The sequence below is a fragment of the Arachis ipaensis genome, chromosome B10, assembly GCF_000816755.2.
Source record: "Arachis ipaensis cultivar K30076 chromosome B10, Araip1.1, whole genome shotgun sequence".
Taxonomy (NCBI): Eukaryota; Viridiplantae; Streptophyta; class Magnoliopsida; order Fabales; family Fabaceae; genus Arachis; species Arachis ipaensis.
The window spans coordinates 5,992,709-6,010,429 of record NC_029794.2 but is presented as its reverse complement, the minus strand read 5'-3'; the positions used below and the strand labels follow the sequence as shown (position 1 = coordinate 6,010,429).

Genomic DNA, 17,721 nt, shown 5'->3' with positions numbered 1-17,721 from the left:
AAAAAATAATTTTTTTTGTTAATATGATGTTAAGTAATTAGGTATATGTATAAATTGTATCAAAAATACATTTTTTAAAAAAAATTTAAATTTATTGGTCAGTTGCTAAGTATTAGAGTTTAGGGTTTAATTCTTACTTCTTCCTAAATAAATAACCGACAAGACTAAGCACTCCCTCATCTTGAAAGCCTTGAAATTACTGGAAAACATGAGGACGAGCGAAGAGCTTTTCATGAAGCAGTAACCACTCTCGTTGGTGGTCACCATCACGGTCACCACCTGAAACTGAAACCGAATCGGGATCAAGCAAGAGGAGCCAGCTTAGAATGACGAATTCTAACGAGGTAGAGAATCACAGAAACAGCGTCGGCGTCGTCACAAAACCAACGAAGAAGATCAACAGAGAGGAGAAAGGCGAGTCCTCCTCCATTTCCTCGTTCGTGTGCGAAATCTGCATTGAGACTAAAACCGAAGCGGAATCTTTCACCATAAGTGGTTGCACACACTCGTATTGTACGGATTGCGTGGTGAAGTACGTTTGTTCTAAGCTCGACGACAACGTGATCAATATCCGGTGTCCGGTTCCCCGGTGCCATGGTCTATTGGAAACCAATGGTTGCCGCGAGATTCTGCCAAAGTCGGTATTGCATCGGTGGGAGAAGTCATTGCGTGAAGCTGCTGTTCTTGAGAGCGAGAGCAAGAGATTCCTGTATTCCTGCAAGAGATTCCTGTATTCCTGTATTCCTAGGCAGATGTCCCTCACGTGCACGGATGAAGATATAGTGATGATGTTAGCGAGAGGAACGGGTGGAAGAGGTGCCCAAATTGCAGGTTCTACGTTGAGAAGGAACCTTTGACGTGCAATGCAATACTTTGCAGGTGTGGACAAGTCTTCTGCTACGACTGTGGCGGTTCCACCTGTGTCAATGTCACTACTCATCAATTAGGCCGTCCCTTCCGTCCCCCCGCCTGCCGTCTTCCATCATGGGCTATTGGTCTGTCAATTCTATTTGGATTTATCATTCCTTTCCTATGTTTGGATGAAACTCACCAATGATATCTTTGCCGTTAGCAACTCAGACAAGTATAAAACAAGTGATTTTGGTTAGCTAAGCCATGTTCGTCATTTAAATAAAGCAAATCTCTTTTAGAAGAATATTAATTAAAAATCTATTATTCTAGAATTTTTGTATTATTTAATTAATGCTATGATAAAGTAGTTATTTTATCAACTTTTTATTTATTTACACGTATACGTTCTTTTTTTCTTCTCTCTCGTGTTCTTCACAAAAATTTTCATAGAAGAGTATTACTTCTCTATAGATAAATTTATTATTTCATATTTAACATTTTATTATTATTATTATTATTATTATTATTATTATTATTAGATGAGTATTATTAGTGACTTGCATGCTAATTCAAAACTCATTCATCATCATTGTCAACATTTGAATTAAATAATAAATGAATTATCAGTCTATGCATTAATATTCTTTTCTTCTTCTTTACTTTCTTTTTTCTTTCTTTCTTTTATTGTTTTAATCTTTATCTCTAAAATGATTAGAGATGACCACCAACATAAAATTAGACCGAATTAAAGATAAATAAAAGAACAATTACAGGAATTCGAAAGAAAAAAAAAATAACAAATAAAAATTTGATAAAGGTTTATAGTTTTCAATAATAAATTATTAGTTGAATTTTTTATTACTTATTTGAATATTAACGTTAGCGTTGTTAAAATTATTAAAATTTATGTTCGTAAAAATTAATTTTTTTAATTGTAACACATCTAAAATTATTAAGTTATACAAAAAATATTTTTGAAACACATCCAAAATCATAAATCTAAAATTTAAATTTAAACATTAAAAATAAAATTAATTTTTTATATCTTATTTGATAAAAACTCATCTAATATTTTTCTTTTTTTAATAGTTAGATTTTTTATTATTTATTTGAATATTAATGCTTTTAAAATTATTAAAACGTATGTTTGTAAAAATTTGTTTTTGTTTTCAATTGTAACACATCTAAAATTATTAAGTAATACATAAAATATTTATGAAACACATCCAAAATTATAAATCAGAAATTTAAATTTAAACATTAAATATAAAATTAATTTTTTTATATCTTATTCGATAAAAACTCATCTAATATTTCTCATTTTTTTATTATTTGTTGAATTTTATGTTACTTATTTGAACATTAATGTTTTTAAAATTATTAAAATGTATGTTTGTAAAAATTAGTTATTTTTCATTTATTACACATCTAAAATTATTGACTTATATACAAAATATGTTTGAAACATCCAAAATCATAAATATAAAATTTAAATTTAAACGTTAAAAATAAAACTATTTTTTATATTTTATTCGATAAAAATACATCTAATATTTCTTATTTTTTTATTAACATTTTCAAAATTATTAAAATGAATAATTAAGCTAAGTTTTTTAGATATTATTCAAAAAAAGTATATCTAACATATTAGTTTAAAATATGATCTCTTTTAGAGACTTTAGATGTGTGTTTTAATAATTAAAACCTTAAGATTTATTTTTTGAATTTTAAATCTAAAATCTTCAATTTTACTGCATTTAATTTTTGAATATGTATTTAAATGATAATCTGTTAATAATTAAAAATGCTAAAACTGAAATATAAATTTTAAATTTTAAATTTCAGTTTTATTTAGTTTATATTTTAGATGTATATTTAATTTTAAAAAGACACTAAATCTATTAAAATGTATTTGTTTCAATTTTTTTTAAATTATTGTAATAAAAAACTGATTAAAAAATCACTCTTAAATGATATATAATCGTACTTTTTTTTATTTTCGTAAATAAAGATATACGTATTCTTCAATTTCTCTCAAATTTAACAATAAAAAAGTATTTCTAATTGACCGTGCTTCAATATATACAATATTTAGAGATACAAATATTTTGTCTCTCTTATTACAAAAAAACAAATATAAGTATAATTGTTGGTAGAGCAAAAATAATTGAAGGCTCCGAAAATATTACCATAGTATTGCTTAAAGGAACCAAATTTTTTATAAATAATGCATTATCAAGTAAGCCTGATAAAAACTTATTATGTTTTAAAGATATCTGTCAAAATAGATATCTTATAGAAACACAAGAGAAGAAAATAATGAATATCTTTATATTACAACTCTCTCTTCTAGTTTGTAATATGGTGAATTTTATGGTGTAAAAATAAATTTTTTTCAACACATGAGAAAACTAACGTGGCATAAGTTTAAGAGTGACATCTATCTTTTGCTATTATTACTTTGTTCAGATGTGACAAGACAAATGCATAGAAATTTAGATTTTGTCTTTTTCAATTAAATATTAATACTAATAAAACTTTAATTACAGATATGTTTTTGTTGTATTGGACCAAAAAATTGGGCCAAAAAATATAATACAGATTTGTTCTTTAAGTTTTTTTCCCTCAACTTTTTAAAATTTAACTTTGTTGTTATATTTATAATTTTAAATAAATTATCATTCATACTATAAATCAAAATATTATAAATTAATTTAAAAAAATAAATAATTCATGAATTAAATATTTTTTTTAATTAATTTATAAACACTTTTTAATTTCGATATTGAATTCATAATTGTATTTTTCAATAACGTATGAAATTTGGTGTGTTTTTTTATATGGAGATCATAAATATAACCTTTCAATTTGTAAAGTTTAACTTTTTTGAATTTTTTAAAACACAAAACCGACCTTCTAATTTGTGAACATACACAAATATGATCTTTCAATTTGTGAATTTTAATTTTTAAAAATTTTTAAAATACAAAACCGACCCTCCGAATTTGTGAACTACTTACACAAAATAAATTCTATTTGTGATTACATCTATACTAAATTAAAACATACTACTTCTATATAACCGAAAATAATACAATAATTATTTATAAAATATTTAACAATGTGAAATTTTTTTATTGTTAAATCAGCCATAGTAAAATATTAATAGTATTATTACACCTTGTAATATACTATTAATATTTAACAATGTGAAATCATATGGGTCATCCTTAAACGCTCCTTGTTAAGTAGGGAGTGCTGCACACCTTGTTAGTTGGTTAAATCTGAACTCTTCATTTATTATATTTTATTTGAATGGCCTGGATTTAGAAAGGCAACCTGTTAATCAGGTTAATCACTTTTTGTTTTTAAAAATTTAAATTTTTTTTGTAAGTTTTACATATTGGGCTGATTCGTAATGAGAAAATTACAAAAGCATGATTACCAAACGGTCAATCTCACTGAATACTCTATAAAATATGTTTAGAAATCATGGCTTCAAAAATTACATATACAATGAAGCCGAACGAGAGAGAGAGAGACCTTAATTGTGAGGCAGTGGCGTGGGGTGTTGGCGCAACTGCAATGAGCGACGGCACAATGAGATGTTTTATTGTTTTAATATTTTAGGGGTTTTCCGTTTTCACTTTTCAGGGTTCCAAAGGCCAGAGCCACATCACATTGATATATTCAATTCATTGATGCATTTTAATATTGATTTGTATTAAATAGAATATAAAATACATCAAATGATTTCGTGGTATAGTTGGTTATCACGTTATCTTAACACAGTGAAGATCTAAGGTTCGAATCTGAGTGACCCTAATTTCTTCCTTCTTTTGCTTTTTGACACAAAACATGATGATGTGTTACTATATTTTTGTTCATGTTCATTAGTAATTACCCATATTAAATAATTCTTGCATGAACTATTTTTGAAAATTTTATTTGTCAAATATTTTTCTTTTTACTTTTTCTTTCTAAATGTGTATACAGAATAAAATCCAAAAATAACCAATTAAGTAGAATTAACTAGTTTTTGCTGTGGTGTACGTCATTAGACTGTAGAAAGAAGTGAACCCAATATTCAGTTATGAAATGAACAAACTGAAGGTTGTGGTAGACTTAGAGAAGGAGGGGTTGAATCTATGCCTTCTTTTTAAGTTACTGAAATGACTATTTCAAACAATCTTTCAATTCTGATTCTATTTGAACTTAGCAGCGAAATTTTATGAGACAATTTATTTTTGTCTCATGAATATCAGAAAACAGAACACAGCAGAAAAGAGAGAAACTAACACCAACATGTTTGAACTTCTTCAAAGAACACTTCACAGAACAAAACCTCAATACACTGGTTATCTCTCCTTACTTCTGAATGAACAGAAAATCTTCTTTTATCTCCTTGCATGTTGCTTGGTTGCTCTTCCTAGGTCAACTTCTTGAGCCTTGAACTTCACCAACCCACTATCTCACTTTTTCCCATTAATCCTCACAATGAAAAATTTGTTTCTGACTTCTCTATCTTGACCGAAAGCCATAAAGCAGCAACCACAAAAGTCTTCCAATGGTAAATCGAATTTGAACCCTTGAAAACTAACTTGGTCCCCAAGAATCACTTATGACCGTAGATACACAGCAGTAAAGAATAGAAATCCTCTTTTCCATATAGCTCAAAACGGAGTGGCAGAGAGTTGAAGATGAAGAGAAGAAAGTGTGTTGCATGTTTAAGGAAATGGTTGATTAGACCTTACCCTTCTTTGCTTAACCTTCTCTTTCCTTCTTCTTTCATGACTAGCTTAGGAACTAAGCTCTCTTTCTTACTTTTTCTGAGTTCTGTGATTTGACTGAAACAGGAAAAAAGAACGTTGCTTTGGAAGCAAGATGGGGGGATTTGAAATCAACTCGGGCTTGGATCGGATATCCATTAGGCAACCCTTTTGATTTCTTTGGCTTTGTTTTTTTTGGGCTTCACTTGATTAACCAACCCACCCACTAGCCTTGATGTTTTTATTTTCATTCCAATTTGGACTGCTAGACAGAGTTTTGGCCTGCAATGTTTTAATAAATAAATTAGCAACATACAATTATCAATAATCAAGACTAATTATTTATTTTGCCCAAAAATAACGTTTGTCATCACTAATTAATTTAGTTAATTTTTTAATTCAACACAAACTACTGCGGCCGTAAAGCTTTCATTCATTCAAACTTTAGTTTTGTAGTAATGGTTACTATCTTTGTTGATAAATTTATTTTTAATTGATTTTTTGCTATCTTTTCAATTAAAAATATGAAATAAAAGTGCAAATATGAATTTTATTGAGAAAATCAGACAAATAGTATGATCTTTTATAAAATAATTATTTTGTTTTTATATGTTAATGTGTTATGATTTCGTTTAAGTGAATTTTAATGAGAAAAAATTCTACTTTATCTTTAAAATGGTTTCTTAAAGCTTAACTTATTAGAATGTAAAGTTTTTGCAATTACCATAGAGTATTAATATTTGTTTCTCAGTATCTATTGATTGAACAAAAGTACTTTTGTTTTTATGACTTTATATATATACTAACGAGTGTTCTAAGATAGCGGCAGATTATTAGTGTCGGTTTTGATTTTGTTTTTTAAACGCTATAAGAATCTTTTACTCTCTTAAAATAGAATCTATGAAAAAAGTCAAAAAACTTTAAAATTTCTTTAAAGTTTAAGTTTATTTGAGTTATAAAGAAGGTATTTTGGTTTTTTAAATGAACTAAAAGTATAATTAACATTTCTTTAAATCAAAATTGAATTTTTAATTTCTAATACACGAGGGTGATACTGAACATTTTGGACTTTGGTTGTTTGGTTAGAGTTCCTTTCCTCTAAACCAAACAGCAAGATTTTGGACTGTTGGGAGAAAACCGACCGAATCCTAGTTTAGTTTGACCGACCGACTATGGTTTCTAAATCTTCCTGTTATAGTATCTAACTGATTCCTTGTTTCCACCTATTTATGATTCGATCAGCCAGTTTGAACTCTCAGAACCTTACATTACAGTAATAACTAAATAAGAATATATGTATATCATCATAATGTTTAATATTGTTGACAATAATAATAATAATAATTTATTTTGTATATAAATTTATCTGTAGAATTTTATTTTATATTGAATAGCTTCAAATTTTAATTTCTTTTTGAATAAATTACTAACAACGTAATTCAGTGAATAACTGTCTACTTCATTTTAATTTTTGATTCTGTTACCCACTTATGTGAACGTTGTGGATCTTTTGAAATAAAAGATAATGGACTTGTTGTAACTGCCATGTACTCTATCCTTTGACTACGCCATGCGCTTCGTGTAAATGTTACGTGCTCTTAGTGGGCAGCATCATAACTTTGCACTACATAAGAACCTCCGAACCGTGAAAAATATTTTCATTCCCGCTTAAGAATGGAAATTGACAATAATACCTCCAAGTGTGTTGATAAAACTCTCCACTCCAACAGTGTTGTTGATGGCATAGTTGCCTCTTTGAAGGTGCGATGTGTTCCAATCCAAGTGTATCTGTTATGCACGATTGCAACTAATTTTTTTTTAATATTAATATTCTGTTTTGCAGAATTTGCATATTAAAATAACCGACCTAGAGAGATTGTACAACAATATGAAGGGAGAGATGGTCATTCTTCAAGTTGTAGTTTTGGACTTTAGAGACCGCCCAGCAGCTCCTGATCAAATGCCACAACGGCATGTTCCAGCTGACGGGATCAAAGGGAAGGAAGTACTTGAAAAAGATTATGCAAATATACAAGAAGATACTGATGTCATTCTTGGTGGAAGCGAGCCTGAGAATACTAGTACTCCGCTGAATGAAAAATCTCAAAAGATAACTATTATCAAAAGATACTGATGTCATTCTTGTTTTCATTTGCAGCATTCATATATTTTAGTTATTAATTTTTTAGTTTTTTTTTTTTATATAATTCATGTAGGCAAAAAAAGCATCCAAATATGCTTTGAACTCGTCACCTAAATGTCACAACTCAAGTGAAAATGTTTGTTCTGGGCGAAAGAGGGGCAGACCAAAAGGATCTAATGGACCTAGAATACTATCAGCTGAAATTGGTTGTGTACTCCCAGTTGAACTGAAGTCTAAATTCCGTCCAACTAAGGAAATGCAGTTGACACTACAAGAATGTCAAATATCACTTTATGTATTTGGCCACGATCTATATGAAGGGTAAAAACATTTAGTTAGTTACTTAACAAAAATAAAACATAAATATAAATAAGTTAATTATTGATGTCGAATATTTATTTCTTTGTCTTTTGTATTTGTAAGTTTTTATACAACTACAACTTTGTTGTATCTACACAGGGAAACTCTCTTCAAAAATAAAAATATTGAGATGAGTCGGGCAGATTTTCAGTGTCTCATTCCTGGTAATGAAGTACACTCTAATGTAAGTAAATACGGTAATTTTTATTAGATTCTTGAAAAATATGCTTTAGTTATTTACATGTTTATTTTCATGTAGATTTTAATGTTGGCTGCCCTTAAAACAACAATGACACAACGTATTGATGATGCCTTTTGATACGTCCCCCACATCCTCGGTCGCCCGAAATACTCGGCACGCAAATATCTGAGGCTAACGTTACATCAAATAAACTCGAAACAAAGAACAGATAAGCTCGGCCCCACCTGCTCAAATAAAGACACGTGCATCATAAAGCTCGGTCCCGTATCAGCCGTCCGAAAATCTCGGCACGTGATCAGGACCGAAACAGCATCACTCAACTGAAAATAGGAAACGTGTTCAACTAGTTTATAGCACCAAAACAGAATATCTCAACTAACCTATAAACTAGGACTTATCCACTAACGGGCAGAAGACAACTTCTATAAAACCTAGCTAATATGCTTGGCTAGGTCTCAGGTTCTATCACTCTCATTCTCTCACTCTTTTCTCTTAACTCACTCACTGTGAATCACTACTGACTTGAGCGTCGGAGTATCTTGTGCAGGTATTCCCGCCGCGGTGTTTGACTGCTGGCCGACGTCAAGCTCTTCCTCCTCGGTGTCAACTCACTCGGAAGCGCTTAAGCTCGGCCTCCCTAGTGTTCGGACGAACCACTTGGCGCCCACCGTGGGGCCGGAGTACATCTAACCCCACTTTTTCCTTTGTTAGTCTTCTACTCTATTTTGCAGGATTCCTGATCCTCGGACATGGCTGACAAGGAGAATCCACAACTCTCACAGGATGACCTCCTGGCTCAAATCGCAGAGCTTCAGGCGGAGGTACGAAGAATAGCCGAGCTCTCAACACAAAACAATGGAGAGAACTCGAAAGGCTCGGCTCAAAGTGCGGCGGACCCTTTAAACATCGTCCCGCCAAAAGAGAAGCTCACCCTCGACAACCCTTTCTCCGAAGAGATCACAAATTACCAGATGCCGAAGAACTTCACACTGCCCACCGCGCTAGAGCCCTACAAGGGGTTCGGCGACCCTCGAGCCCATGTGAAGAAGTTCCAATCGATGATGTTCTTCAACGGCCCTAACAATGAGCCTGTCTTATGCCGAGCATTCCCTACCTACTTAGATGGTGCAGCGTTACTTTGGTTTTCTAAACTTTCTGCAGGTTCGATTTCTTCCTTCGAAGATCTCGCCAGATCATTCATTGACTATTTTGCTGCATCAAGAATCTACGTACATGGATCGGATTACCTCGGCACCATCAAACAAGGTCAGCACGAGAGCCTGAAAGACTACATGACCAGATTCGCAGACGCCACTATGGAGATCCAAGACTTGGACCCGGCCGTTCACCTGCACGCCCTTAAGGCCGGCCTTAGGCCTGGCAAATTTCGAGAGACCATTGCCATAACAAAGCCGAAGACCCTAGAAGAATTCCGAGAAAGGGCGGCAGGTCAAATGGAGATCGAAGAACTCCGAGAAGCCCAAAAATCAGACAAACAACCACATCGGAGAGACGAAGAAAGAACTTTCAGATCGCCAGGCAACAAAGACACTAAGAAACCTTCTAAGCCCGAGTCAAAATACAACACATACACCAGATTCAATACCAGAAGAGAAAACATCATCAGAGAGATCCTCAACGCCAAAATCATAAAACCACCAGCCCGAGCAGGGAACTATCAGGATCAAAGGTTCGTGGACAAGACAAAGCACTGCGCCTTCCACCGGAAGTTCGGTCATACTACGGATGACTGCATTATGGCGAAGGACCTCCTAGAAAGACTAGCACGCCAAGGGCTCCTAGACAAATATATCGAGACCCAGAAGGGCAGAGGAGGAAACTCGAACAGGGTAGAACATAAGCAAGCAATGGCAGATGACAAAAAAGAGGGAACGACTCCTGATCCGCCAAGAGGAGTCATCAACCACATATCAGGTGGACTCGCAGGCGGAGGAGAAACAAGCTCGGCCAGGAAGCGAAGCTATAGAGCAATGCTAGCAATCGAAGGAACCATACAACCAAAGAAGGACAAAGAACCAGACGTCACAATATCATTCAACCAATCAGACCTCAAGTCGGCAAGCCCTAACCTCGACGATCCCGTGGTAATTTCAATCCAAGCCGGGGAATTGTTGGTAAGAAAAACATTGCTAGATCCAGGTAGTAGCGCTGATGTTTTATTTTACTCTACTTTTACAAAAATGAAACTATCATAAAAATTGATACAACCCTCCTCCGGAGAGCTAATTGGGTTCTCTGGAGAGAGAGTCCCTATCATGGGACACATATGGCTAAAGACCACAATGGGAGAAATCCCTATGTCAAAGTCCATTGATATTCAATACCTAATAGTAAACTGTTACAGCCCTTACAATATTATACTCGGGAGACCCGCCCTGAATATATTTAGGGCAGTGGTATCCACATTACACCTGTGTGTCAAGTTTCCAGTGCAGGAAAACAAGATCGCTACGGTGTATGCCGACCATCAAGAAGCTCGGCAATGCTATAACGCTGGTCTAAAATCAGTACAAACAAAACAAGAAGCTCGGCCCCAGGTTCAAGCAATCCACACGTCTGCCAACACAGCAACACTAGCCGATCTTGACCCAAGGGAAGACCTCGGCGAAAGACCTCGGCCAATGGACAATCTTCAACAAGTAACACTGACATCAGATGACAAACAATGCACATATGTTGGAGAAGCCTTAGAAGGGGAAGACCGAGCAAAACTCATTCACATACTGCGTCAGAACGCCGACCTTTTTGCTTGGACTCCAGATGACATGACTGGAATCAACCCAGAGGTCATCTGCCACAAGCTAGCAATCGACAGAACAGTCCGACTAGTCGCACAGAAGAAAAGAAACCTCGGAGAAGAGAAAAAACAGGCAGCACTCGAAGAAACCCAGAAGCTCCTCAATGCAGGTTTCATCAGAGAGATTCGCTTCACCACATGGTTATCCAACGTGGTAATGGTAAGGAAAAGCTCAGGTAAATGGCGCATGTGCGTCGACTTTACAAACTTAAATAAAGCTTGCCCTAAAGATGCATATCCATTGCCTTGCATTGATAAATTAGTTGATAATGCCTCTGGTTTCAAAGCTCTGAGTTTTATGGATGCATACTCTGGCTATAACCAGATCTTAATGCACCCAGAAGACCAAAGCAAAACAGCTTTTATAACAGAACACGGGAACTTTTGTTACAAGGTAATGCCCTTTGGCCTAAAGAATGCAGGTGCGACATATCAAAGACTAATGGACAAAGTATTCCAGCAGCAGATAGGCCGCAATATGGAGGTCTATGTAGACGACATGGTAGCAAAAACACCTATGCAGGGGTCACACTGTGACGACTTAGCAGAAGTCTTCAGACAACTCCGAGCATATAACATGAGACTCAATCCAGACAAATGTGCGTTCGGAGTGCAAGGAGGGAAGTTCCTAGGATTCATGTTAACATCTCGAGGCATCGAGACCAACCCAGAAAAATGCAAGGCCGTACTGAACATGACAAGCCCAAAAACAATAAAGGAAGTCCAGCAACTTGCAGGACGAATAGCTGCCCTATCACGTTTCCTACCTGCAGTGGCAAACCGATCTTACCATTTTTTCCAGACATTCTCTAAAGGGAGGAAGTTCAATTGGACAGACGAATGCGAAAAGGCTTTTACTGAACTTAAGCAACACTTGACATCGCCACCAATCCTCCAAAGACCAGAAACAGGTAGCCCACTGTACTTATATCTATCAGTATCTAACCATGCTATAAGCTCGGTTTTAGTAACAGAAACAGGAAGAAAGCAAAGCCCAGTATACTTCATCAGTAGGGTGCTACAGCCAACTGAAACAAGGTACCCGAAGATAGAACAACTGGCGCTAGCACTAATTACCACAGCAAGAAGACTACGACACTATTTTCAGAGCCACACCATCATAGTACGAACAGACCAACCGCTAAGGCAGATATTAACCAGACCGGAGCTCGCCGGCAGATTGATAAAATGGTCGGTCGAGCTCTCCGAGTTCGACATCCAGTACGAATCAAGGAAAACACTGAAGTCACAGGTGCTAGCCGACTTTATATCGGAGATGACTAATGACACACATAATACAGAGGTCAGGTGGAGCGTACATGTAGACGGAGCGTCAAACAAAGAAGGCAGTGGAGCTGGGATACTACTCAAGGAAGGAAACAGAGTAGTGGCCGAGCAATCACTGCAGTTCTGCTTCAACGCAAGCAATAATCAGGCGGAATACGAGGCCCTACTTGCTGGACTAAAGCTCGCCCTACAACTACAAATACCTCGAATAACAGCCTACTGCGACTCCTCACTAGTGGTACATCAAATAAAGGGCGAATTCCAGGTAAAAGATCCTTTGTTAGAGAAATATTGGCTCATAACAAAGGATCTAATTTCAAAATTTAAAGAATTTGATATCATCCATGTAAACCGAGAACAAAACACCAGGGCCGATGTGTTATCTAAGTTAGCTACAACACGGCAAGCCGAAAACACATCAGCACTATCCCAGCTAACACTTGACAAACCAAGTTTTGAGCAAAATACAATCTTGAGTATCACACAGGTCCCAGATTGGCGAACACCTTTTTTCGATTACATTCATACAGGCACCATCCCGGAAAATGAGCCGAACTTGCCGCTCTTAAGAAGAGCAAGCTTCTATACAGTGCTCGGAAACACCCTATACAGGCGAGGACATTCACAACCACTACTCAAGTGCATCAGCAAAGAGGAAGCCGAGGAGGTTATGGCTGAAACACATGAAGGAGTCTGTGGCAACCATATCGGCGGCCGAGCATTAACAGCAAAGATCTTGCGGACAGGATATTATTGGCCGACGATAAAACGGGACTGCATCACCAGAGTCAAAACATGTGATAATTGTCAAAAGCACGCCACCCTCTCAGAGATCCCGGCCGAGGAGCTCCACACCATAGAGGTAAGCTGGCCTTTCGATAGGTGGGGATTGGATATCCTCGGACCCTTTCCGAAAGCGCCAGGCCAGGTAAAGTTCCTCTTAGTATCAATTGACTATTTCTCTAAGTGGATAGAAGCACAACCACTAGCACACATAACAGCAGAAAAAGTGCGATCTTTTCTATGGAAAAATATTATATGCAGATTCGGTATCCCAAGAGAAATAGTCTCGGATAACGGAAGACAATTCACAGACCATAAGCTCGCCACTTTTCTGAAAAATTTTAACATTAAACATCACTACAGCTCAGTAGAGCACCCGTAGACTAACGGACAAGTTGAATCAGCTAACAGAATTATCTTGCAGGGGCTAAAGAAAAAGCTCGGCGACGCTAAAGGAGAGTGGGCCGACCTTATCCCAGAAATCCTATGGGGTTACAACACCAGCATTCAATCTGCCACAGGGGAAACTCCCTTCAAATTGGTATATGGCGCAGAGGCGCTCATTCCAGTAGAGGTCAGCATCCCTACGATAAGAACCAAGCTCTATAATCAATCAAACAATCAACAAGCTCGGATAACCGAATTGGACCTTGTAGAAGAAGACAGAGACACATCTGCCATAAAGCAGCGAGCCAGAAAACAATACCTAGAGCAAAGACACAACAAAAGAGTAGTCCACAGGTCATTCAACAATGGAAATCTTGTACTCAGACGAACAGAAGATGCTCGGAAGCCCTCATCACATGGCAAACTAGCGGCAAACTGGGAAGGACCCTTCCGAGTCCTTCAAAACCTCGGAAAGGGGGCTTACAAATTAGAAACTCTTAGAGGAGAACAACTTCCCGGAACATGGAACGTCTCCTCTCTAAGGGAATATCAGTCATGACAGAACATGTATAATAGCGAATGACGGTACTCTTTTTCCCTCCGAAGGTTTTTTCCCAAAACACATGGGTTTTACTCGGAAAGGGTTTTAACGAGGCCAGACGCAACAAATCATTGTATCCATACAACTTATGCGCAATCAAAACAATTCTCATTTTGACAGTTATCATACATTTCAGTTAGTAAAACACTTCAAATTATCCGAGCATAATCCTCGGAACCCTATCACCACGAGCCGAGCTTATTCCTCGGAAAACCTCCACCACAAAAACAAGTCAACAAACGAACAAACTAAATCCGAGCTTCATACTCGGAAACCTACAAACGCATACCGAGCATAAATACTCGGACAAGTACAAACTAACATTTTTTTACGATGGTTTCTACCATACATTCCAACAAACAAACATTTAGAATAAATCCGAGCCATATACTCGGAGAACGACGCGCGCACCCCGAACACATAACTCGGAGGAGTACAAATGAACAACACAAACAAGTTATTTCGAGCGAATCCTGCGGGATCATCAAAACAGCACATTAAAGCCTTTACCATCTTAATCAACGGATCAAACAAAGAGTAGCGTCAAAACAAACAGCCATTTTCACATAACAGCACACTACTATCTTAACAAAATATACATATCACATTAATCAACAAAGAGCTATAATTTCAAACCGAGCTATATACTCGGATCCCAAAACATCACTATCAAAACATTAGGAGAAAAGTTCAAAGACAGAATAGCAACAGGCGGCAAAGATGCTACAAGCACCAACAAAAGATAAATACTAAAAAACTACTCTATCTTGTCACCTATGCTAGATCCCTCACTATCACTTCCAGCAACATCTTCATCCTCCATAAGTTCCCCATTAACAACAACCTTCATAACATCAAGCTTTGAAGGGTCAGCCTCGGGATACAACACCTTGACTTGAGAAACAGCACGGTCAAACCCTTGAGCAAAAGCCTCATAAACCCCACGTTCTAACTCTTTGATCCGAGCAGACAACCGATCAACCTCAGACTTTGAATTCTTCAAAGAAGCCTCATGCAGTTTCCGCTCCTCAGCAAATTCAAGCTCTCGCTTCTCAATGGAGGAAGACAGCTCAACAATTTTATCATCTTTCTTCTGGATAATTTGAGACAGCTCCTCCAGATGCGTCGCTTCCTTTTTCTCCCGCTCTAAAGCAAGCTCCTGAGACCGACCAATGGCGACGACCCGAGCACCAATAACCTAGAGAAAACACAACTCAGTAAGCAAACAACATCATAAAGGAACAATCGGCAAACACATACAAGTCATACCTGAAGAAATCGGCTGACACCAGCGCGGCCCACCTCATCAATCATTTTCATATCGTCCGGAAAACAGCAAAGTTCATCAGCCATAACACCGAAAGGATAGAGCTTCGCCCATAAAGATCGGCCATGCTCATTCTCATCATACCCGTGAAGTCTCTTCTGCGACTCATAAGCAGACTCAACCTCCTGAAGTATCAGCGATGACTCCCCCTTACCCTCCAATACCTCAGCAAGACTACCCTTAGCTTGACCTCTTTTTCGTTTAGACCTCGGCCCGGGACCATACTGGGCTACTAAAGCGGCAGGTCCTTTCCCCACATTAGAGGAAACTTCTTTCTCGCTCTTTTTGCGCTGATTGAAGAAAGACTTCAATCCGGCAGTAGTGATGGCAGGAGCTTTCTCGGCTACAAATTGACAACAATTAAGTGAAGACACAAACAGAATGGGCAAGCACACAAAACAAACATAACAAAGCACAATTACCTATATGGTTATAAACTGCTTGCCTATTGGTATCCCAGTTCAACATCTCAGCAACTGACAATAAACCCTTCGGGCCCAGAGATTTAAACAAAAAATCCATAATAATATCATCATCCGGCAACCTATCATCTACATCTAAGGCCTGGTAAGGCTCAGCACACCAGAACAGGGGAAATCTCTCAACCAAATGTTCATTCAAGTAGAAGGGAAAATCCTCGGGAACACTTCTAACCTTAACAAACATTGACTTAAAATCCTTAAACGAAGACTTATACAATCCGAATACTGCCCGACGAGGATAGCTACTAAGGTTAACCCACAAACCTCTATTCACGCCCTTTGCTTGAAATAAAGAGAAGAACAACCTAAGGGACGGCGGACACTCTAACAGCTCCATCAAAACCTCAAAAGCTCGAACAAAACCCCAGGAGTTAGGATGTAATTGGGTTGGGGCACAGTTCAACCAGTACAAAACACCACACTCGAATTCGGTAAAGGGAAGTCTTACCCCCAGCTCTATAAAAAGGCAACTATACATGTAAAAATAGGACCAGTCGTCTAACCGGTCACAGACACGATCCTCCTCCCCACACGGCAACAACTCAATCCTAATATCACTACCAGGCCTAACCCAGACACCGGACCCTAATAGCTTCACAGACTCCTCATCATCAAACTGGGATTTGCGCTCTCTCACCCTAACGTCGACCCACTCGTATGAAGCCCCCACATTACAGCTCTCCATCGAAGACAAAGAAGGAAAAAAGCAAGTAGATGAAGACGAAAAGAATTAACACTGACCTTGCTTGCTCATTTCTCAGACAAGAAGAAGAAAAAAACCTCTATCCCAGATTACAGCAATTGCAAAGAGAAAGAAAACGCAAAATCACATAAAAACCTACAAAAGAAACGGTTACTATGCATTTACTTCAGATTGGCAAAAAAGAGGGAAGCATTAAAACCACTACACAAACCAATGGACAGGGGTACCTAGAGAAGCGGAGCGGTTTTTTCACATCAATCATTTCACACTGGCGCGAAATACGAAGCCACTCATAACACTCTGATTTCCCAGACAAAACCAAGCCGAGCTTGGGGGCTACAAAGACCATACGCAACCAACAAAACTCGGCAACCGAGGATTACGAAATTTTTGGTCCGAAAGCTCGCCTCAGTCTTGTCCAAACCAAGGCAAGCTTGGGGGCTATGATACGTCCCCCACATCCTCGGTCGCCCGAAATACTCGGCACGCAAATATCTGAGGCTAACGTTACATCAAATAAACTCGAAACAAAGAACAGATAAGCTCGGCCCCACCTGCTCAAATAAAGACACGTGCATCATAAAGCTCGGTCCCGTATCAGCCGTCCGAAAATCTCGGCACGTGATCAGGACCGAAACAGCATCACTCAACTGAAAATAGGAAACGTGTTCAACTAGTTTATAGCACCAAAACAGAATATCTCAACTAACCTATAAACTAGGACTTATCCACTAACGGGCAGAAGACAACTTCTATAAAACCTAGCTAATATGCTTGGCTAGGTCTCAGGTTCTATCACTCTCATTCTCTCACTCTTTTCTCTTAACTCACTCACTGTGAATCACTACTGACTTGAGCGTCGGAGTATCTTGTACAGGTATTCCCGCCGCGGTGTTTGACTGCTGGCCGACGTCAAGCTCTTCCTCCTCGGTGTCAACTCACTCGGAAGCGCTTAAGCTCGGCCTCCCTAGTGTTCGGACGAACCACCTTTGAAGATATGTCCAACA

General features: G+C 37.2%; 1 protein-coding gene across 1 annotated transcript; it reads left to right on the top strand.

Moving 5' to 3' along the window:
• LOC107620008 lies at positions 9,076–10,542 on the top strand. Its single transcript, XM_016322232.1, has one exon. It carries the CDS (start codon positions 9,076–9,078, stop codon positions 10,540–10,542), a length of 1,467 nt encoding a protein of 488 aa, XP_016177718.1.